This window comes from Talaromyces amestolkiae, assembly GCF_001896365.1.
Source record: "Talaromyces amestolkiae strain CIB chromosome Unknown scaffold4.1, whole genome shotgun sequence".
Taxonomy (NCBI): Eukaryota; Fungi; Ascomycota; class Eurotiomycetes; order Eurotiales; family Trichocomaceae; genus Talaromyces; species Talaromyces amestolkiae.
In genome coordinates, this window is record NW_024468040.1 from 1,120,264 (window position 1) to 1,142,105 (window position 21,842).

Genomic DNA, 21,842 nt, shown 5'->3' on the forward strand with positions numbered 1-21,842 from the left:
TTTTCACTTCGTGTATAAATTAATATCATGATACCACTATTTTGTCAACCTCACCCTAAAGAACAGGATCAAGCATATTCACTCCTATTCACCCACCCAGGCTGTAAATAACTCCAATCCCTCCCAAAATCGAATGAAGTTGTATACTTTCCATACGCCACGAGTTCCACCACCTCCAACGCTGCTGGCTCATCCGTCAACGCCCATAGACTTATCGCAAGCGTATTCGTTCGTTTATGGCCGTCATTCCCCTGAATATTGAGCACACCAGGTTGGAATGGGAACACTGTTTGCGGACCAATATGAGGCAGGTAATGCGCGAATTTGTATCCATTCAGCCAGACATATGCTACCGCTGGGCCGGAGGTTGAGGATGCGTTCAACTTAATGCCGATGGGGATGTCGAGGAAATGACTGTTTGGGCCGAGATCGAGTGTGAAGGAGGTAAGGTAGAATCTGTGTTCGCCGCCAGCGACGCCTTCGGATGGTGATTTGGTGTCCCATCCTCCTTTTCTGGACGACGATGGCTCGAAGCCCGGTAAGTGCCATCCGAGACGCTCAGCGTAGAAACCGCCTTCATTCATGGGGCCCCGAAGCGCGTCAATGTTTTTCTCGCCGCCGGCATTACCCTGGATTTTCCACGAAGTGAAAATCGTCGTTGTCGATCCCACGAAGACGGCGCCTAGCAGGCCACGCGGGTTTTGGGTTCCCGCGGGCTTGACGTTATCCTCGTCATGACCCGTGTAATCAACCAGCACGGTGAGCACATTGTCCGTACCATCTTGTTTGAGTATCGACGAGTTTAATCCCAGTACCGCGCTGGTTGCTTCAATGCTGACGTTGCCGGTCACGCCGCCTACGTATACGCCGTTCAACCATGCGGACCACCCCGCGGCATACCCATTCTGAGCCGTGATATTTACACCCGTAGCATTTGTGCTGCCGAATCGCCCTCGGTAGACTTTGGGGCCTGCATGATACCCATAGTCGCCAGAGTAGAGCACTGGCAACGACAAAGGCGCGATAGAGTTGAAAGTGGTGGTTTTATTGCATACTACCCAGTTGGAGTCGTCGTAGTTAGGGTCGATTTCGGGGATCGTGTCGTGGGATTTCCAGGACGTGAGTTTGGGAAGGGAAACAGAAATAGATTCGGTGCCGGGGATGGTGGCTGTCAGACTGCCGTAGGCGGTGCGTTTGGTGGAGAGGGGCTTGCTGTTCCAGGTTATGGAGGAGATGGATGGGTTGCCGTGGTAGATTCTGTCGGTTTTTAGCTTGGATGAATTGGCTTGAAAAGAAGGGGGTAATTGCTTACTCGATGGATGTAGTGTTCTGATTATCACCAGTGAGCTCCAGTGTACGACCCTTGATGTTAGCCTCGCGCACGAGGTAAGGTCCAATCACAAATATATGCTCATTCGGTTTCACAATCGGATCCGACAGCTGCAGTGGCGGTGCGAAAAAGTCCCATGCGGTATACTTATCAAGCAAGTAGACCAAGAATCCATTCGAGAACTTGATAGCCGAGGTGCCTCGTCCTTGCGTATATGTATAGACTGTCCCCTGGCTGGAATTCGAAGTAGTCACCGTCGAGTTACCATAGACAGTGTACTTTAAGTGAGAGCTTGCGTTTGCGAATGCAAAAGTACCGGTTTGGCCTTGGTTTAGATATAGAGCGAGTACGTCGACGTCCAGGGTGGCATAGGTCAGGATGTCTGCAGAGCAGTAGAGCAGTGTGGTGTTGCCGACTTTGTAGTCTGTGGTGATAATTTTGCTTTGACGGCCGTCGAGGCCAATGCTTGTGATATTCACGGTGCCTGTTTTATTAGTATCTGACCGCACCCTAAGAGCGTAGGTACGTACCTGCAGAAGTCTCGACTTCAAGATCAAATACGACGTCCGTCGTCGAAGAGCTGTCATCCTGCGCAACGACATAGAAACCAGCATTCGTCTCTGGATTCCTCAACGCCCACGTAAAAATATCTGCACCGGTCGTATACCCAGTGCCATTACCCGTCATCTCAGTCTGCAGCAGATCCGTAGACACCCGCGTGAACAAACCTAAAAGCTTCGTCTGTTTCAGCTTATCGCGAATCTCACGAGTCTCTCTCAGGGGCGCATCATAATCATAAGATGTATACACCACCGGCGCAGCGATATGACCCCAATTCGTTCCTCCATACGTCATATACAGACTCTGTAACGTGACGCGGCTACCAATATTATTCTTGTAAAACACATCGGCATACTCCGGCTGAAGTATTGAAGAACAATCATCATAAAACACGCCMCCCCAAGCCGTAAAATAACCTCCCTCAAACTCGGGTAAGAACTCAGGTTGCGTATATGAATAGTTCTGAAACCATTGATAATACGTTCGGATAAGATCGAAGCCTGCATCGGGGTTCGTGCAGGACAATCCACCAGGGTAGCTATCCAAACCGTAGATATTGACTGCACCACCAACATCCTCATAATCCGTTGACCAACTCATAGACCGCATCCCCTTTTCGTTATGGGTACTCGGAACGACAATACCCGCGTCGTCAAGGACCTGCGTAATCTGCTCCATGTACAGCACCAACGTGTTATTGGCACTATGAGTCGTTTCCTGCAGCTCATTCTCATGCTGAACCAGAATCACAGGTCCACCCTCGGTGATCTGATTAGCTGCGATGATTTTGCCTATCTCGGTAATCCATGGTGACCACAGATCGTAGTATTGTGTATCGCTAGTACGCTCTTTACCGAGTCGGCCGTTGGCAGCCCATAGGGCGAATCCTCCTGCAGAAAGTTCGCCATTGGCGTATGGTCCGGGTCTGGCGATTATGTAGACCCCCGCTTCTTTCGCGTAGTCAAACAGGCGCTGGACGTTGTGGCCGCCGGTTTCGAAGTCGTAGACGCCTTCGGAAGCGCTGTGGTGGTTCCAGTAGAAGTACACTATTTCGGTCAGAGCAAAGCAAGTAGAGAAAGGGGAAGACGAATACCTGAGATGGCATTGAACCCGTTCGCTTTCAACTTTTGAAACACATCAAGCCATAATTCCGGAACGGGTAGACGAATATAATGAAACTCGCCAGCAAAGACAAACAGTCTCTCGCCGTTAATTGAAAGACTGTATTTATCCCAGTGCACGGGTGAGGAAGTATTCGATGTTTGCGCTACCACGGACTTGAAATTGAGCAGCAGCAAGACTGTTGCCAGGAAACGGAAGAAGAACATCTCTCAGTTGACTTATGACAGACTATTTCTGTAGTCAGACTGCCAATCCTACCAATCCTGTCCTATCCAAGATTCCAACACCCTTGTACATCTTCCCCAGACGAAGTACCTTCGGGTGTATTTAAACACCATCCTCATCTATATTATTTCTCGCTAACGAATACCCCATACACAATGACGTTATATGAATTACCCCGAACTTCGCCAGTCGCTCGAATGATACCCCGTTTGCTCGCTGCGATTGGTGGAACATTTCCTGGGGTTTAGGTAGGGCACGGCTAAAGATCTGCGGGAAGATTTCTTAAGGTTAAATCGACGTCTTACAATTTGTTTCCCTTTTACTTATGTAGTGGCTACTTTTCAGGTAGGATTTCATTAGTCTTTAACATCCGTATGCAATTTTTTTCTTTGAATTAGTCAGATGGCAGGAGATGTTCATTGGTTCTTGGTATTCGTTCATATAAAGCAGATCTTATACATTATTGGGATGGAGGCCCGGATAATTTGGGGAACCTGCTTCGACTGGATTAACTAAATTAGGTAGTTCCTCGTGGAAAGTTTGCGGGTAGTCCTGGCGCTATAGACAAGGCACGAATCGTATGCCCTTAAATAGATTGGATTAGATTGCCTTGTACTGAAGTGGGAGGTGGAAGAAAAGTGAACGAGTTCCCCTCAGTACCTAGGCACATGTGGAAATTACCCGTATATTATAATCTCGGGATATCTCTGTTCCAAACGGGCTCTCGAGTCTCAACCCTCTCTTGTAGACCTGGCATACACAACCGCAGAATCATCCGCTTTTCCAGATTATATATGAGTAAATTGAAGCCGTCAACAGCGGCATTTTATAAGATACCGTCGTTTCCTGCATCTCAAAGGAGAATCTGACCAAGGGAATAATCGTAGATGGTGAGTTGTTTGTCCATGTTCACCAAACTTTCTGTGCCTCAAAATATCCTTTCCAGAAAAATTCCCACTCCTTGTTCTTCGCATTTGGCATTAATCATTGCTGCAAGGCCGTGTCTTCATCGATATACAATTCAAAAAAGCGAATTCGAAAAAGTGGTTGGTAAATGAGCCGTATCTCAGTGGTGCAACAACAGCTATATCGTCGTCGTTGAAATCGGGATTGGTGCAATTACCGCCCTCATCCTTGTTCTGGCCATTCAATATAGGGACTTCATTGTACCTTGCAACAAGGTATCTTCATAGGTCTGTGGTAACAGCCATCCATCGAGACAAGCACGATATAATGGCGGAAGCCCCCACATAATTATGTCGACCCTGTGATTGCCCTCCAACAGCTTGTCCAAATTCATAGCTTTCATCTCGGCTAGGATCATCTCCTCTTCCGCCTCGGCTTGCTCCTTTGATCGGTAAGAAAGAGCAAGGCATAATATGAGAGGATCTCGAAAATGACGAAGGCCGGACTGAGGAATCGCTCTGTGGAACAAGCCCTTTGACTGGGACCCGTACAAATGAAGACCAACGCAAAAGGCGCCGGCACAGTGGCCGCCAATGGTCACATTGCCCGGATCATCGCCGAAAGCTTTTATGTTTCTCCGATCCATTGAAGACAAACAGTTTTGATCTAACAGTCCGTAGTTTCCGGACGCACTATGTGAACTCCCGGCGGACAACGCCGGATGGGCTAGACATCCTAGAATGCCCAGTCTGTAATTGAATGTAACGACAATCACACTTTGGCGACAACAAAGGTGCCATTGAAATTTCTATCTGTTCCGGCTCCACAGAGAAACTTTCCTCCATAGATCCAGACATAGACGGAGTACTTGGACTAGCTGATGCCTGCAACCTATCAATCTCAAGAGTGCGTGAGCAAATCACCCGACGACGGAAGAGTGGTGGAATCTTAACTCCGCTGGAGTCCAAAAATCTAAATTCAGACAATCCTCGCTTTTCTGACCAGGACAGAGTCTCGATGGCAATTGGGGTGCAAGTGGACCAAACTTGGAGCAGTCTCTGACACCTTCCCGAGGCTCAACTGGCTATGGTGACGCCATTTATTTGCACCTGCAGTTGTGGCAGCGAATGGTATTCCGCGGAAGAAGGCAAAACGTTCATTTGTCTAGAGAGAATACTGGCGATCCTGTCTGGGTCGGTTGTAACGGGTTCGTGAAGTGGCATGTTGTTCGGACTGTTATTGAGACAGATATGAGTGCGATCTTCTTTCGAATCACGATACTCTACTGTACGTTGGAAACTCGCAGGGAAAAATTAAACAGAATTACATTAAAAGGAACATTGAAGTAAGATGCTAAAGTCTCTAGCTCTCTTGATCTTTAAAGGCGGGGAATTTACAAAGGGGTTCTCGCTTGCATAGGGCTCGCTTCAATGTTGGTACACGCTGTCTCTACATAAATGTCTCCTATTGCCGACGACTTGCGAAAAACCATCTGATCACGCGGAAACTTAACTAAGTAGTTGATTGATTGTTACTGTAGTTTGATTGAAAGTCTGGAACGACATATCCTAGGTTCTTGTTAGCGTCTTGTTAGGATAAGCGAAGCCCCCGTAAGTGAATGCATCGCTTCCTTCCTTAATTTTTGTACCGAGCTGTTGCCTACTTCGATAAAGCCATCCATTGATTGCATTGCAAAGTGAGGACTCCGTCGCATGTTTTCTCGCGATTCCGCTCACAAGAATTGCAATATTGGTTGTCACCGTCGTACTTCCCATCAGGCCTGTCAAAGGCGGATATAAAGGAAAGCCGAAGCAGATAAATTATCTAAGTAGTGCTCTTATGATCGCCACTCTGATCCTTATTCTACTGCCCCTGTCATGGTGCGCTGGATTCTCTCAAATTCCCAATGACATCTGGACGAATGCTTGATTACTCAAAGTTTACAGGAGAAGCACTCAGTATCCCTGAAGCTCGGTGGCTTGTATTACATTTCTCATCATTGGTATTTGTCTCATTGAAGCATTCATCTATGTTGAGATGAGAGTTGCCTCTTTGCCTTTGATTCTCAGTACGCTTTGAAGCACATAGGGGGCAAAATGGAATACCTTCAACTCACCCTTTTACTAGTCTACATATTTAAAAACTCTACAGTCGCCAGATTCAATGGCGGGGCATTCTTCACAGGCTTCATGTTCTACTGCAATCTCTACTATATGAGTATAATTTGGCATACAGATGATTTTTCATACTATTCCACAATTCTATCAGGTCGTCCGGCAAGCTTCGCCTATTCACTACGCTGTTTTACTATTGCCATTCGTCCTTTTTCAGACCATCACAACATTCACAGCAGGGGCTTTCGTCTCTCGCACTGGTAATTATCAGCTGAATCTGTGGTTTGGATTTGGAAAATGATCCATCACATGCGGTCTTTGCCTACAATTTCACCTATGATATCAAATGCGAAGTTAGTTGTGTATCAAATTTTGAGTGATATTGGAGTCGGCCAGAGGTTCCACACAAGTTTCATTGCGATCCAGGCAAGTTTCAAAAGGAGTGAGATGGCTGTGGAGACAGGAACGCGTAACTTTCTGAGACTTTTTGGCGGAACCGTTGGCCTGCGCAGCGATTCTAAACAATCCTTCAAAAGTGACAAATACCCCTCGCGCTGGAATATACACGCTAAAAATGTTGCCTTGTCAGAACTGAGCTTTACTCGTGTCTTCGGATCAACCTGCAGTTCTATCTCAAATCCCACTTAGATCAGCTCAGCGTCCCTAGGATTATCTGAGTCGCAACAACAGGCGGTCAATTAGGCATATAGTGGGTTATAGCCACCCCCTAAATAAGAAAGTTGCGACTTATGTTTCAAAAGCACATGGTATTGACTACTTCATGATGCCGTGCTGTGGTATCTCATTCTCTCTTTCGCCATTCTTCGTCAAGGGCACAAGTCTCAAACGTAAATATGATGAAAAGTTGCAAGAATTGGGGCAAGCATTGGGCAGCATAGCATAGAACAAGATGGAGACAGGTTGATCTTTAAAGGCAAACAAAAAGGGGGAAATGTAGAGATAGTCACTGCTCCCAACGGGCCAAAATTTTCGAAAACAAATCCAGCGGCCATTGATGCCACAGCGAAGTTGGAATCTGTCATGTCACAATGATAGAATTGTACGTCTGAAAAGACTATAGATGACATGGGCGATCATACATTCCAATGATGAGCCCATAGCAATGTATAGCACACTGTCAGAATTAACCACCACTAAGAGACCTCGATTACAGCGTAAGCTCTACGACCATCTTAACATACACTCAAGCTTCAAGATCGTAGATAGCCGTAGAAGACAAAGCTTGGCCGCGTAAGGTCGGCTCCCGGCATTTGCACATGGTATAGTGGTGAAACATATGCCGTGGTGTTGTATCGATTAATTTCATCTGTTTCATGCAAATAGCCTTGTCTACGAACAAAAGCAAATCTCGGTTAATAAAAGGTATTCGATAGAATTGATCATCCAATCCGGTATGCAATGACGGGCAATTCTGTCTGGAACTGATTGAAACGGCGGGKGTTTTAGCCTGCGGATAGTCGGTTGTGGTTGGAAGATATTCAAATACTGTAATTTCAATTGCCGGTCCACCAGAATAGCTTGTTTTAGAGAAAATCGGCTTTCAATAAAATCTAGATTATACTTTTCTAGCCGCAAAAGCTTATTGAGTCAATAGTACTATGTATGTAGTGTAGGAAGCGTTGACACGATTCTGGTTACTATAAAGTGCCATCCTTGGACCAGGACTTGGTCGAAATAACACGCAGAGGGTATAGGAACATTCTCAACTTTCTTGTGTCTTCTGATATCATCTAAGTTATTACATAGTCTTCGCTATGTGGAATCTAAATACGAATTCTGCTGCACTGGCAGTTGCACTGAATGGTATTGTGGCTCTTGGTCAAGTTACGATCAACCCAAGCACCACCTACCAAACTATCGATGGATTCGGTTTCTCTGAAGCCTTTGGATTTGGAGCGCCTATAGCTAGTGCATCGGCTTCAATCCAAACGCAAGTGACCAACTTACTGTTCAGCACTAGCACTGGTGCTGGCTTGACCATTTTGCGTAATCGCATTGCTGCAGGCTCCGGTTCGATCGAGCCAAATGCGCCTTCAGGCCCAAGTGCTCAGCCGACTTATACCTGGGATGGCAATGATGCCGGGCAGGTATGGTTCTCACATCTACCATAGCCAACTTGAGTGTTTTCCTGACGGATTCGAATGAACAGGTTTGGTGGTCCAAACAAGCCCGCGCAAATGGAGTAAAATACATCTACGCTGATGCCTGGAGCGCCCCAGCATTCATGAAAACCAATGATAATGTAGTAAGTATGACTCTGAGCCTTACAGAGAGAAGTCCTTTTTACCAATCTTAATTTCTAGGCAAATGGAGGCTATCTCTGCGGCACGACCGGAGAAACTTGTTCATCTGGTGACTGGAGACAGGCGTATGCAAACTACCTTGTCCAGTACCTCAAAGACTATGAAAGCGAGGGTATCACTATCGACTTTCTTGGATGGCTGAACGAACCTGATTACTCGTACGTCCTGTGCCTATCCTTACATTTGGTAATTTACTAATTAGACAAGACCCGATTACGATTCGATGCTGATCACGAGCGGCACACAGGCCGCCTCTTTTATCCCGACTTTGTATAATACAATCAAGAGCGCTGGGCTATCAACCGGAATTGCTTGCTGTGATCCATTCGGCTGGAGTGACGCAGTTACCTGGACAGCACAGCTTGCATCAGCGGGTGCCACTCAGTACCTCGCCCGTATCACTTCTCACTGGTATGCTTCCCAGGGAACATCGCCCATTAGTACCAGTCTCAGGGTGTGGGAGACTGAGTACGCCGATCTCGACGACGCTTTTACTACAGCCTGGTACTCAAGCGGAGCTGCCAATGAAGGTTTGCATTGGGCAAATCTTATCTGGCAGGGTCTTGTTGAGGCCGACTTGAGTGCCTTCTTGTACTGGATTGGTTAGTTATCATTTGCCATTCTAGCTAGATCTACTGGCTATCACTGCTATATTACATATTTCTAACCCGAAGATCTAGGCGCACAATCGAATAGCAATGCTGCCGCTCTCGTCACACTAAACGGATCTACGGTTCAAGCATCAGGACCTCTTTGGGCATTTGCCATGTTTTCACGTTTTATTCGACCTGATGCCGTGCGAATTAGCACTTCTGGATCACCTAGCAATGTCAATGTGGGAGCTTTCAAAAACACTGACGGCTCTATTGTGGTTGTCGCGATCAACAATAACGCAAACAGCCAAACCATTTCTCTGAGCGGAATCACGGCCTCTAAGGTGTCTGCATACTACATCGACAGTGCGGTCTCCTCGCCATCAACTTTTTCTGCGACGTTGAGCGGCGGTACAGTGGGAGGCTCCCTTCCGGGGCGCTCTGCAGTTACCTTCGTGATTACCACAGGCTCAAGTGGCTCAACGACAACGACAGCAACAAAGACGACTAGCTCTTTTACTACTTCAGCCTCGTCTACGACAACGAGTACCTCCTCAGGTGCCGCACAAGAATGGGGCCAGTGCGGTGGTCAAGGTTGGACGGGACCGACCACTTGCGTCAGTCCTTATGTCTGCACATACTCGAACGCGTACTATTCGCAGTGCCTTCCTGCCTAGTTAGGAGGTCAGTGAGTGCTTGCGTTTTCACGGGCATTTGGAGTGAGAGCATACACAGCCAGTCGAGAGAATGAGGTTACATTAGGGTATATTCGATGTCTACATTTGTAAATTGGCTCTTAATCAGTGTAGTAGTTATGATCTTTTACCCGTGGGCCTTGTTATTCTTACAATATGAGCTGGTAGTCAAGTGCCTAAAATTTTCAGTTCGGATAATTTCTAGAGTAATAATTGGCCTCGTGTAGCACAGTTTCGGTTTTGAAGAGGTCGTTGGACACAAAAGAAAGGTCTACAGGAACTAAACATCCACTTCTAGCGTCCAAATGTCACTGCCACTACAGATTAGCTCTCGGTAATTCTGTCCATTCTAGGTAGTCTTCCATGCTCCTATGATCGTTGCCATTTTAAGCACCGGTATGGGGTATGACCCAGTCATGCCGCTATTCCGCGAACGATTTCCACCTAATCATTTGACTTGCACTAATTAGACAATCGAGGTAATAATAAGCAATTCTAGCTGCTACAGAACAGAATTTCGGTAATTGAAGTTATTTAACCCCGCATTATTCAGTGCTGGATCGGCGTCTAGTACCTAGATGCTTGCTGCAGCGTTATAATACGGCGACGTTCATAGGAGGATTAATGCCATGTGAGACATAATCACTATGAACAGTAGGATGATGGGCTGGAGCTAACACCTATTAGCCTAATATTTTAAATTCAAATCTCGGAGTTATGCTCACCTTCATTACTAGCGTCGTCAACTGGGGCCTACCTACCTAGGAAGGTAGTGTACATAGACCATTTACCTCCCACAAAAAATATAAATTGAAAGGGTCAGACCAGGGAATATTGTTTTTTTGCATCCACAACTGGTCAGACAAAAGACAAGCCTTGTACTTGAGTTGATCTGACTAACTTGACACCTTCACGATGCTCTGGGTTGCGTCTTTGCTCCTGGTGATACCAGCTGTCACAGCTCAAGCATCGCTTTATGGTCAATGTAAGTCTCAATTTCCGAAGCATACTAGTCTTTATTTGCAGTAGAGCTAAGATCCTACGCAGGCGGTGGTCAGGGCTGGACTGGAGCTACTACCTGTGTTTCTGGCTCTTGTTGTACCTACTCCAATGCCTGGTACTCGCAGTGTCTTCCGTGCTCCGGCGGAAGTGGTACTACTACTACCTCAACTACTTTAACCACCACCACCAAGCCAACCTCCACTTCCTCCACTACCTCCAGCTCTTCAAGCACATGCACTCTGCCGTCTCAGTATAAGTGGACTTCAAGCGGATCGCTCGCGAACCCAGCGTCAGGCTATCTGTCGCTCAAGGACTTCACTCATGTGCCGTATAATGGCCAGCACCTTGTGTATGCTTCTGATGTTAATACCGGTGGAAGCTATGGTTCAATGAACTTTGCTCTGTTCTCGAACTGGTCTCAAATGGCTTCCGCCACCAAGACGCAGATGAGCCAGGGAGCTGTTGCCCCTGATCTCCTGTACTTTGCACCAAAACAGATCTGGGTTCTAGGTTACGAATGGTGTGAATGGGCCTTTTGCTATCTCACATCCACCAACCCTACCAATGCCAACGGCTGGTCTTCGCCACAACCGCTTTACCAAGGAACCTTATCCGGAACAGGTCCTATTGATCCGGCAATTATCGCTGATGATACAAATGTTTATCTCTTCTTCGCCGGCGACAATGGCAATATCTACCGAGCTTCTATGCCCATTGGCAACTTCCCTGCTAGCTTTGGCTCTTCTGCTACAACCATCCTGACTGATTCGACATACAACCTCTTCGAAGCTGTCGAAGTCTACTCTATTCAGGGCCAGAACCTTTACCTTATGATTGTTGAGTGCATTGGTTCCAACGGAAGATATTTCCGCTCCTTTACAGCTACGAGTCTAGGTGGCACGTGGACTGCTCAAGCTAGCACTGAGTCAAACCCATTCGCTGGATATGCCAATAGCGGTGCTACCTGGACCAAGGATATCAGCAGTGGTGACCTTATCCGAAGCAGTGCTGATCAGACTAAACCAGTCGATCCCTGCAACCTTCAGCTGCTCTACCAAGGAAGAAGCCCTAGCTCTGACGGCGATTCATATAACGATCTTCCTTACCTCCCAGGTCTCTTGACCCTGTCCAAGTAGAATGGCAGTCGGGGGAATGTCTCGATGCTGCTAATGAGACATTATCTAGAAAGGCTTGCCTCAGAAAATACGTGTTGATTATTTCATCTAGTCATATTTTTGTTGAGGATTACTAAAAAAAATACAGTCACCTATTTGTATTGATTAAATTATATGTTTAAGGTAGACTTAAGGTTCAAATGTTGCATATCTTTGTACATGGGTGTACCGAAAGCATACGACACAACTGTGGGATTGAATTCAAAGCACTCAAGTAAAATTATCTTAAGATCCAAATAATCCATAGCTTAATACACGACAGTCTTGAAAGCGGGGAAGGTATAAGTCCACGCATCATAAGACTTTTGGTCGTAGACACAATCGAACGAAGAACTGTTACCCTTCCACAGGGGACGATTCGGCCACTGACAGAGCAGTTGCGTCTCTCCCTTATACGTGCCGGAAGAAACGGTGGTATTCAACCTCGTTGGCTGCACACCATTCTCAACCCAATCAATCATTATCTCCATGTTTGTTTCCGGGTAGGGTCCTGGCTGTAGAGTGTTCGTACTGCAATGGGCTGCACCAGGAATAAGGTACAACTGATACCAGCTCTGCAAGTCACTCCAGCTCGCGTTGGCGGAAGTACTGTTATACATCACAGAGGCGACTGATTGCCAATAGTGTACTGAGGAGGCTGCGGGAACGCTGGGGTCGGATTCACCGTGATAATGCAATAGCTTGCCACCTGAAGACTGAAAAGTCGTGAGATCGGGTACTGTGGTCTGCAGGCTGTCTTGATATCTGAAAAAGGCTGTGTTCATCCATTCAATAAGAGTGTCGTAGGTGGTATTTTCCAGGCTAGAGAGGTTGTCGAGGTCCAGCAACTGAACATATTTCGTCACGAATTCGCCTCCGGTAGATGGAATATCTAGCTCCCAAGAGCCGGTTGTATTATCGTACTCGGTGGCAGCGTCTGATAGCGAAGAAGCAATTTGCCATGAAAGGTATGCTCGGCGGCCCTCGGAATCATGGAGGCCGTCATATATGGCTTKAGCAACAGCAACTCCCTCTGCAGACACTGTTCCATTCTGAGCAGGCTGGTAGGAAGTTGTACTGCCTTCGGCCTGGCGCTTACCAAACCCAAATCCAAGAGAAGTACTAGTCTCAGCAGCGCAGTAGTATGATTCGCCAATGATTGAGCTGAGGTTGAAATTGAGTTGGCACAGATCTGTGCGTGATACGACACCATCTGTTCTTCCGTCGAGAGGATCACATGCAGCAATTGTCGCGTTGACGATCTTGTCTAGCTCACAGGGAGGTGGGAAGTAGTCCAAGGTATATTCGACTTCAGAGGAGAAGACATGATTCACTTGCTGTTGGGCGTAACGGAACGCGGGAGCACCGGCAATGACTCCGTCGTATTCATTTCCCCATCGTTGGACTTGGCTCATAGCCTCTCTTCCACCATCCGAACATCCTTCAAAGTAGGTATAGACCTTATCGGAAGAGCTGTAAAACCCTTGGGATAGAGGTTTGCCAATAACCGTCAACTCGCCCAGCGCCTGATAAGCAAACATGTACGTGGCATCCCAGTTGATGGAACCGTTTCCATACAGAAAAACTTCATCATAAGAGTAAGAGAAAGCATCATATCCCGCATCAGTGACACCACCGGCAGCACCGTATGGAAGTCCACCAGTAGGATCTGTCGCGAGCGAGTAACCGCCACCGCCCACGACGTAGAATCGGTTGGCATAGCTAGAGGGCTCGGGAAGAGCATACTTGACCACGACTTTGTCGTCTTTCCCGGGATGAATATAAGATACAGTGACGTTGCAATAATTATAAGCTGTGTCCGAAGAGGTGGTCAACATGGATGAGACAGTTGCATTATAAACGCTGTTGGCGGTCACGCTCGATGGGATCAGCTCTATTCCGAGGAGGGTGCCATTTGCTGGGAGGGCTGCTTGAACGTTGGATACGGTGCAGACATCGGAGAGGGATGTGGCAGAAACTGTTGCTGCCACGGCTGCAGTCAGAGTGGCGCGCATTGTTCCACGCATCGTGCTGAGTATGGAAAGTTTGATATCTTGAGAAGTGAGATAGAAGATGATGGACTGGCAGATCTGCGCCTCTTTATAACTAGATATTAATTAGATAGGAGCAGACATTTTCTGTCTTGTAGAGCTTGGGTAGTTCCTGAATCTACTAGTCCTAGACCCATGAATGAAAACACGCGGACCAGGTCAACTCATGACCCTGGAAACATTGTTTCTATCTGATTCAAGTACGCGTACGCTACATATCCGATATCGCCAGATAGTATGTAACAATTTCAAGGCGTATATGCCTATTTGGGACCATAACGATGATGCTATACCCAGACAGTACAAATATACCAGGCAAAAAGACAAATTACTTGCGTATGCAGGATAATTCTTTTGCCGGGGGGTAAACATTTCAAGAAGCTGATGTCAATCGCTGAGGTTTCATATTTGATTTTTCGATATTAAGCTTGTATTAAGCTCACTAGGCTGATGACGCGTCACATGAGATCTACGCTTAGTCTGTCCTGGTTTATTAGTTAGAATACGTACGTATGTGGTCCACTCATGTGCTAGTCTAAGACAGTATTTTATCGTCGATTTGTCCGGTGTTCCTGCATATGTTTCATTGCCTCAGCCACTTGTTATTTCCTACCATGGATGTTTCCCTTGAAGATGAAGACTTGTGGCACAGCACAAAGGGCACTGACGTATAGAGTGGAAAAGAGATACTCCGCCCTAAATGTTAAGACAGCGATGCAGATCACTCCACAGATCAAATAAATCATAGAGAAATAAAGTGTGGCTCCTTTTGTCCCTTTCTTTGGTTACATGACGCGTTCTGCTCCACGTAGGGTTGTTAGGGCTAGGACTAGGGCTAGGGCTAAACCCGGCCATCCATCTTTTTTTTTGTTAATGGACAAACATCTCACAATGACAGCGGCAAGAGATTCTATCCAAATCCGACTATTAAACACAATACGAACTAAGTATTCAAGACAATGATTCGAGTGACGAGATTCGAGTGACGAGATTTTAAGGAAACCATATCGGAACGCATCCACAACTCGATGTACTATGTTTCTGTATTGCTTTGGTTTACATCTAGTCATCTTATTTACCTTGAGAGTAGCCGTGGGTCGTATGTGACTTTTCTTATATCTGTTGAGTGTCTCATAGGATCAATTGGGTTTAGTACTATTCAGCTGTTGGAATGCCGCTTGTTTTTGCCCGGTAAGTCCTGTTAGTCATATGTTACTATATCATGCCATCTAATGCGCCCATATATAGCTTTTTGATCTAGCTGGTTGTATCAAAATTGGCTCGTACGACTTACTAAATTTTCAATATATTCAGATTTTGTCATTGAACAAGGTCAGTATACATAGCTAAGGAAATCGCGCCCGAGCTGTTAGCAGATATAAAAACAACGTACCTCCGAGCCGGGTAGAGATTGAGTAGAGGGCGCAATTGATACGTTTCTGGATGCGGATAGGGGTGCCTGGAGAGACTCCTGGATTCTACCTGATGGTGATTTGTGCAGTGGTTAGGTTAGCTGAGTTTTTGGATTAATACCATTCATTCTTGTTGAAACAATATACCACTACCTAAGTACAAAGCCCTTGAAATCAAGTCTAAAGTCATAGAAATACATAGCATAACTAACAACACAGGAGAAAGTCATGTCTAAATTGGACCTCAACAGTCGTGAGAGTATGATCAGGCTCAATACCTCTCGAGCTCCTGGGGGAATGATGACAAGGACTCACTACCAAGGGAATGAGATAACAAATAAGATATAAATGAAGCCGGCTAAGTAGTCCAATGTTCGGATGCAGTGCAGACGAGACTAATAGATATTCCCATGAATCACCCCTTGATTTGACTTCCGCTACCTGTATTATAGATACCGCCATAGACCACGTGCGAACCACGGTCTCTCCTACCTCTGCGATCGCTTGTGGTGTTACAAGCCATGACCTCGGATGCATCTGTACATCTATGAATTTTGATATCATTACTATTCTTAACGTGGACTTCACATCCACATTTTTCTTTGACGTGGATCCTACCTCCCGATATCCGGAGACCATCTTCCGTGTCGGAATCTTGAGCATGTGCCCCGAAATCTATATCCCCATAGATTTCAACATCTTGGATTATGGGCCTTGTACCGGACTGATAATTATACCCTTGGTGAAGGTAGATAAAATTATCATTGACGTGGATACCACCTCCCGAAATCCGGATATCTGCTCCCGTGTTGGAATCTTGAGCATGTGCCCTGAAATTAGGATTCCCATAGAAATGAACATTTTGGAGCATGCAACCTCCACTGGATTGATAAATATTCCCTATGTGTGATCTGGTGAGAGTACCACTAGTTTTCATGATTCTATCATCGGAGTAATTGTTGTAGTGATAGTTCTGATTTCCAGAAGAAAAGGAGGCATCGAGCTTAATTCCGATTCCGGCGTTGCTGTTCTGAATCACTGCAGATGACTCGGATCGAGGGATCGTAAATTCTGAGCTCGTAGGGGACGCAGACTTCTTCGAGTCAGAGATAGCGTCATTAGCATCCTTCGTTTCCCATCCGGGATCCTCAAGCGCTATATCGTCCTCGACGTCCTCGGTAACGAAGGACTCGGACACAGATTCAGCATATGCATGCCTAGCACCAGAAACCACATGAGTAGCGTCTCCAATGTAATCAATTTGAGTCCCTCCAGCTGTATTAATGCGATGAGTCACAGACTCATAGCTCGGCGGGGTGACAGGTTGAACAGTTTCCATTCTGGCTTCTGTGTCGAACTGTTTTTGCCGTTGTCGGTCTTTTTTATGATTAGGAAGTGCGTTCGAAAATAACCATTTAACCATTTTCTTAGACAGCGTCTTGGGAAGAGTATCCTTCTTGGATATTGGGTGCGTTTGTCCTTATCACTGGTTTCAATGAAGTAGTTATAACTTGGCACGAATTTCTCTTTTCAGTAGAGAAGATTAATTAGGAAGAAGAGAAAGGGATATGAGGAGTCGAGGGCTGAGCAGTGTAGTTATATAGTTAAGGAACGGAGAAGGGTGTGACGATGATAAGGTGACCGAAGGGTGACGGGGGAGATGAGTAGAAGTGACTGGTGGCCCAACGTAGCCTATGGACAAAGCGCAGCCCATGAAAGCATAGATGAGATGAACCATGACTGCAAAAGAATTCCAGGACGAGTCATAAACAATTGGGACGATCGGTATTACCTAGAGTGATACAGTAATACAGTCAGTAATTCAAACCTGAACAGATGGTATATTGTAGCAAGATCTGATATCATTCAGATCAGTCAATACTATATGATGACAGAAACAAAAACCGATTGTACGATGCTATTTACAATATCAAAGAAAGACCAAAGATGTCTGCTCGAAGGAGACGAAAGAACTATTCACGAGGCTTCCTCGACCACCCCGTCTTCAAATCCCCTCCTACCTTGAATCGAGGGAAGATATGAGCCTCGGTATTAAACACTACATCCTCCACCGGGATAAAATCGCGATCCGAGAACAAGAGATAGAAATACTTCAATGTCTCTGCCATCCAGAAACTCTCCATGTTATCGCGCTTCATGGGTGGGTCGATATTGGCGTTTGAGAGGGACGTGAATCCTACAACTCGGTAGGAGGCGTGGCTCTGGTCATCGGCATCATGACTGCTGTCGATGATACGTTGGTTGCTGTCGTCACCTTCGTGGTCACCCGGAGACACCTTTTCGACGACTGCGGTGTGCTTGACGAAGGATTTGAACATTTGCCAGCCCCATTCGCGGTATTGCTTATCGCCGGTGATGCGGTACATGTAGAAAAGGGATTCGACTGTTTCTGGTCGCTGGAGGTTATGGGTGTCCTGGGCATGTATCTCAATGTCGGATTTCCATACATCTTTATCCTCTAGCGAGGCGGATATGAGATCGAGTTCTTCTGGTGTGTATGAACTGTCTTTGCTGCTTCTAGGAGGTAGAAACAGAGCTGAATCGGGGTATACGTCCGATAGCATAAGAGGGGTGCTGTCAGTCTTGAAATATGTGATCTCAGGCGCAAGTCCAGTTGTTGTCGCGAGATATGTAGCCCAGCAGGTCTTCATCAACTCACGTGCAAGGAGTATTTCCTCATCTTGTCGTCGGCTCCAGCTCGATGATTGTCTTGCTTTGGATAGCAATTGGCCGTGTGTTGCTCCGAGGGCTATCGTACCAGGCATGAAGCACACGAGGTGGTCCATCTTGGGTAGTAGGGAATGGTCAAGGCCGTCTGGTCTTTCAGCTAGAACTGCCATTCTTCCGTTTTTAGTATATGTGATCAAATGTTTACTGATTCCAGTGAGTGCTTCGTCCCACATTTCCTTGTAGATGGGTTCTCCCTCGGATGTTTGCAGGTATTGTTTAATGAGATACTCTGTCGTGAATCAGCACGGTTATGTTACGGATGACGGTGCAGGCTTACCATAGTAAGAGTCGCCCCTACTTCCCAGTCGAATGTTCCTTCCACGGAACTCTCCCTTGTCCGCATAGATAAATATTGGCAAGAGTCCATCCTCGGCTTGTTGATTATCAACAACCTCCATGACATGCTCGACAATCTCCCAGTACTCTGCCTCTCCGGTCAATTTAGCTAGATACTTGAACTCCAGCTGTACAGTGGTCGCCTCCGCTGTCGAGGACGCGCCGCCATCTGCGTGAGACGGTATTCCCAGTGACGTATTCAGGTTTATGCTGGCATAGGGTACTCCTGATGGAGACTCAAAGGCGCCTAGTAGTCGATCCGCCAGATCGGCAGCTTTCTCAATATAGAGATCTTCGCCAGGAGCCCCTGGATCATCGTCGGTTATGGGTGCCAAATTTGGATAATTTGTTGATAGATAGTGTGCCGATAATAGACCACCAAGCATACGAATGGTAGTTTCGAATGTATTCACATCATGATTCTGATCGTACCGTAATGAATTATGGATCCAATGCCGAGCATGTTGCACTCGAGAAGTAAGATTCATTAGAATCATAGTGTCAAGAGCATCGACAATGGTCCACCCCATACCGCCTTCAACCATATTCCTTCCTTTTTTAGAAACAGGTTTGTACTCATCGTATCCTATATGCCAGATTAGTAAGGTATGCCACCAAGTTGCTTCTCCCAAACTCMCCCCAGCCATATTTCTCATACGAGTCCCAACTTATAGTGAACACATCCTTGACTTTCTCCCTCCTCTCTTCCCAGTCCACCTTTTTAGACGAAGCGGGCTCATCTTCAGCATCAAACGTCTGAATCCATTTCCACAGATTCTCTCCAGTTTCACCAACAGGTCCAACGGCTGCCGGACTTCCCCAACCACCCCAAAACACATACAGCAACATCATCATGAAGCACGCAACCACCGCATACACAACGCGAGACGCGGTTCGATTCGGCCCTGTCCGGCGTGGTTTAAAATACGGCTTGTCCTTGTACACCGGCAAATCCCGATTCTTCTTCCCACCAAAGAAGCTGTTCATATTGCCGAGACCTGCACCACCACCGCTGCTGCCGTTGCCGTTGCCAGTTCCGCTGTTGTTCTTGGATGCGAAGCCATAGCCACCTAAGTTACCACCGCTGCGTGCCGTTGGTGCTCGCCAGTCGAGACCTTGTTGGGAGCGGTCATTCTGAGACGAGTGGACGAAGCCGCCGCCCACCATTGTGCTTCAACCCAGGCTATTCCTGGCTTCTCGATTCTACTTCGGCCAATTATTCCGTTGTCAATATCGTTGCGCGGGCTCGTGAAACGGGGAGTGGTCCTTTCTCTGAATGTGTATAATTTTCCGATCAACGACTTTGAAGGCGAACCCACGCAGACACACGTGGTAAAAAAGCGAAACGTGTCCTAGACGTATGAAAAATCATTGGACGTCAGCACTCAAAAGCACATAACCAAAAATTTGATAGGTGTTGGGGGCATGCAATGTAAAACAATCCCAGACAAGGATCGATGCAGGGACATTTGAAGCTCCACCGTGGCCGCAACGGAGCTCTATGATTATATGGAGACGGACTCACCTCATTTAAGGGTTGACATGGGCGCGTAGAATAAGATTCTGAAAATCAATTTCAGGTTTTATACAATCCTCAGTCAATGAGGAAACTCTGCAGAAAACAGTGGTCAAGACTGTTTGTTCCAACGTTCGAGTCGAGGTGGCTTCTCCGCATTGACGGAGACCAGGGGGAAGCTCGGCACATCGCCGACTCTAGCTCATTGGTCGTCACTACGTACGATATTATTCACAAGCAGGTCGAAAGATACTTAATACAATAAAAATTATATCGTGAATGCAGGATAAATTGCAATGCGTCTGGTTAATTTACATGCATCCGATTATACGCCAAAGAAACCTATGCAGCTCTATAGTTTCTGGTACTCCAATTTGCCCTCGAGTTTCTTTGCTTCGGCCACCTTGCGGACTGCCTTGTTGAAATCATCTTGATTGATAGAGTCACGTTCATCCTTGATTGCGAAGAATCCACTATAATTAAAGTTAGCAATCATGGTCCATGTTGAGTGAGAGGAGGTACGTACGCCTCGGTCACGACGTTACGCAAATCGGCTCCGTTGAGACCATCACTCATCTTCACTATGCTCTCAAAATCGATTTCGCCCTCGGTTACCACAGTGCTGGCATGAATCTTGAGAATTTCCAAACGGCCCACCTCATTAGGTAGGGGGATCTCGATCTTTCGGTCCAAACGTCCAGCACGCAGAAGAGCTGGGTCGAGAGTATCGGGCCTATTCGTAGCCATAATAATCTTTGTCTTTCCAAGGTAATCAAAACCATCGAGTTGATTGAGCAGTTCCATAAGTGTTCGTTGAATTTCACGATCCGCCGACGTTCCTTCGGAGAAACGTCGTCCACCGATAGCGTCGATTTCGTCCATGAAGATAATACAGGGTTCGTGTTCCTTCGCATATCCGAACATCTCTCGAATTAAACGCGCCGATTCACCGATATATTTGTCGACGATAGCAGAGGAAACCACTATAGCAGATAGTATTAGCACAGAACAGCAACACAGCCAACTAGGCTAGGCACCTTTCAAAAAATTGGTTTCCAAAGAGCTAGCTACAGCTCTTGCAAGTAGCGTCTTTCCTGTACCCGGAGGACCATACAACAAAACACCCTTTGGCGGCTTGATACCGACTCGCATAAAGAGCTCCGGGTTCTTCAAGGGGAGCTCGATGACTTCTCGCAGTTCTCGGATCTGATCGTTCAAACCACCGATTCCGGCAAAGTTCACTTGACCGGGGTCTTCCAAGGACATGTTGTACACCAACGGGTCGACTTCGCGAGGCAGCATTCGCATAATCGTAAGCGTCGTCATGTCGAGGGCCACACGAGTGCCTTGTTTGAGCTTCGCCTTATCGACTTTGGACCTGCAGCCGACGACGTACCGCGGACCGGAGGATGCTTTGACGATGACTATTTGGTTTGATTAGAAAATACAAGAGGCAAAAGATGCTGGGATGCTTACATCGTTCTTCATCTAGCTGTTTGAGAACTTCGCCGATGATCTGACCAACACTTTGCAGCGCCTTGATGTTTTCTTCTGTTATATCGTACTCTTTCTGTGAGTCTTTAATTTCCATACGGAGAGATTTCAGCTTTGCCTCCCATTCTCGAAGGTCCAAAAGTGTCTTTTTGTAATCTTCGATGGCCAGGTTCCTCTCGGGGTCGCCAGCGCCGTTCATCGTGACGGAGAACCAGCTGGTTCGGCACTAGAAACAAATCGGACTTAAGAAATTGTA

General features: G+C 46.6%; 6 protein-coding genes across 6 annotated transcripts; 2 read left to right on the plus strand and 4 right to left on the minus strand.

Annotated features, from left to right (window-relative positions):
* Positions 1-68: 68 nt before the first annotated feature.
* On the minus strand, positions 69-3,219 carry BHQ10_002951 (uncharacterized protein; the record flags this gene model as incomplete). Its single annotated transcript, XM_040875153.1, has 4 exons — positions 69-1,257; positions 1,313-1,814; positions 1,861-2,937; positions 2,985-3,219. 4 exons carry the CDS (start codon positions 3,217-3,219, stop codon positions 69-71), a joined length of 3,003 nt encoding a protein of 1,000 aa, XP_040731455.1.
* A 4,814-nt stretch (positions 3,220-8,033) lies between these two features.
* On the plus strand, positions 8,034-9,852 carry BHQ10_002952 (uncharacterized protein; the record flags this gene model as incomplete). Its single annotated transcript, XM_040875154.1, has 5 exons — positions 8,034-8,366; positions 8,429-8,524; positions 8,583-8,740; positions 8,790-9,184; positions 9,263-9,852. 5 exons carry the CDS (start codon positions 8,034-8,036, stop codon positions 9,850-9,852), a joined length of 1,572 nt encoding a protein of 523 aa, XP_040731456.1.
* A 933-nt stretch (positions 9,853-10,785) lies between these two features.
* Positions 10,786-12,008, plus strand: BHQ10_002953 (uncharacterized protein; the record flags this gene model as incomplete). Its single annotated transcript, XM_040875155.1, has 2 exons — positions 10,786-10,855; positions 10,918-12,008. The coding sequence occupies 2 exons, from the start codon at positions 10,786-10,788 to the stop codon at positions 12,006-12,008; spliced, it is 1,161 nt and encodes a 386-aa protein (XP_040731457.1).
* Positions 12,009-12,295: 287 nt separating this feature from the next.
* Positions 12,296-16,828, minus strand: BHQ10_002954 (uncharacterized protein; the record flags this gene model as incomplete). The annotated part of the gene is made up of 2 exons (XM_040875156.1): positions 12,296-14,132; positions 16,227-16,828. 2 exons carry the CDS (start codon positions 16,826-16,828, stop codon positions 12,296-12,298), a joined length of 2,439 nt encoding a protein of 812 aa, XP_040731458.1.
* Positions 16,829-17,462: 634 nt separating this feature from the next.
* BHQ10_002955 (uncharacterized protein) lies at positions 17,463-19,743 on the minus strand (the record flags this gene model as incomplete). The annotated part of the gene is made up of 4 exons (XM_040875157.1): positions 17,463-18,469; positions 18,518-18,883; positions 18,965-19,162; positions 19,245-19,743. The coding sequence occupies 4 exons, from the start codon at positions 19,741-19,743 to the stop codon at positions 17,463-17,465; spliced, it is 2,070 nt and encodes a 689-aa protein (XP_040731459.1).
* A 701-nt stretch (positions 19,744-20,444) lies between these two features.
* On the minus strand, positions 20,445-21,785 carry BHQ10_002956 (uncharacterized protein; the record flags this gene model as incomplete). The annotated part of the gene is made up of 4 exons (XM_040875158.1): positions 20,445-20,565; positions 20,619-21,075; positions 21,193-21,516; positions 21,569-21,785. The coding sequence occupies 4 exons, from the start codon at positions 21,783-21,785 to the stop codon at positions 20,445-20,447; spliced, it is 1,119 nt and encodes a 372-aa protein (XP_040731460.1).
* Positions 21,786-21,842: the final 57 nt, after the last annotated feature.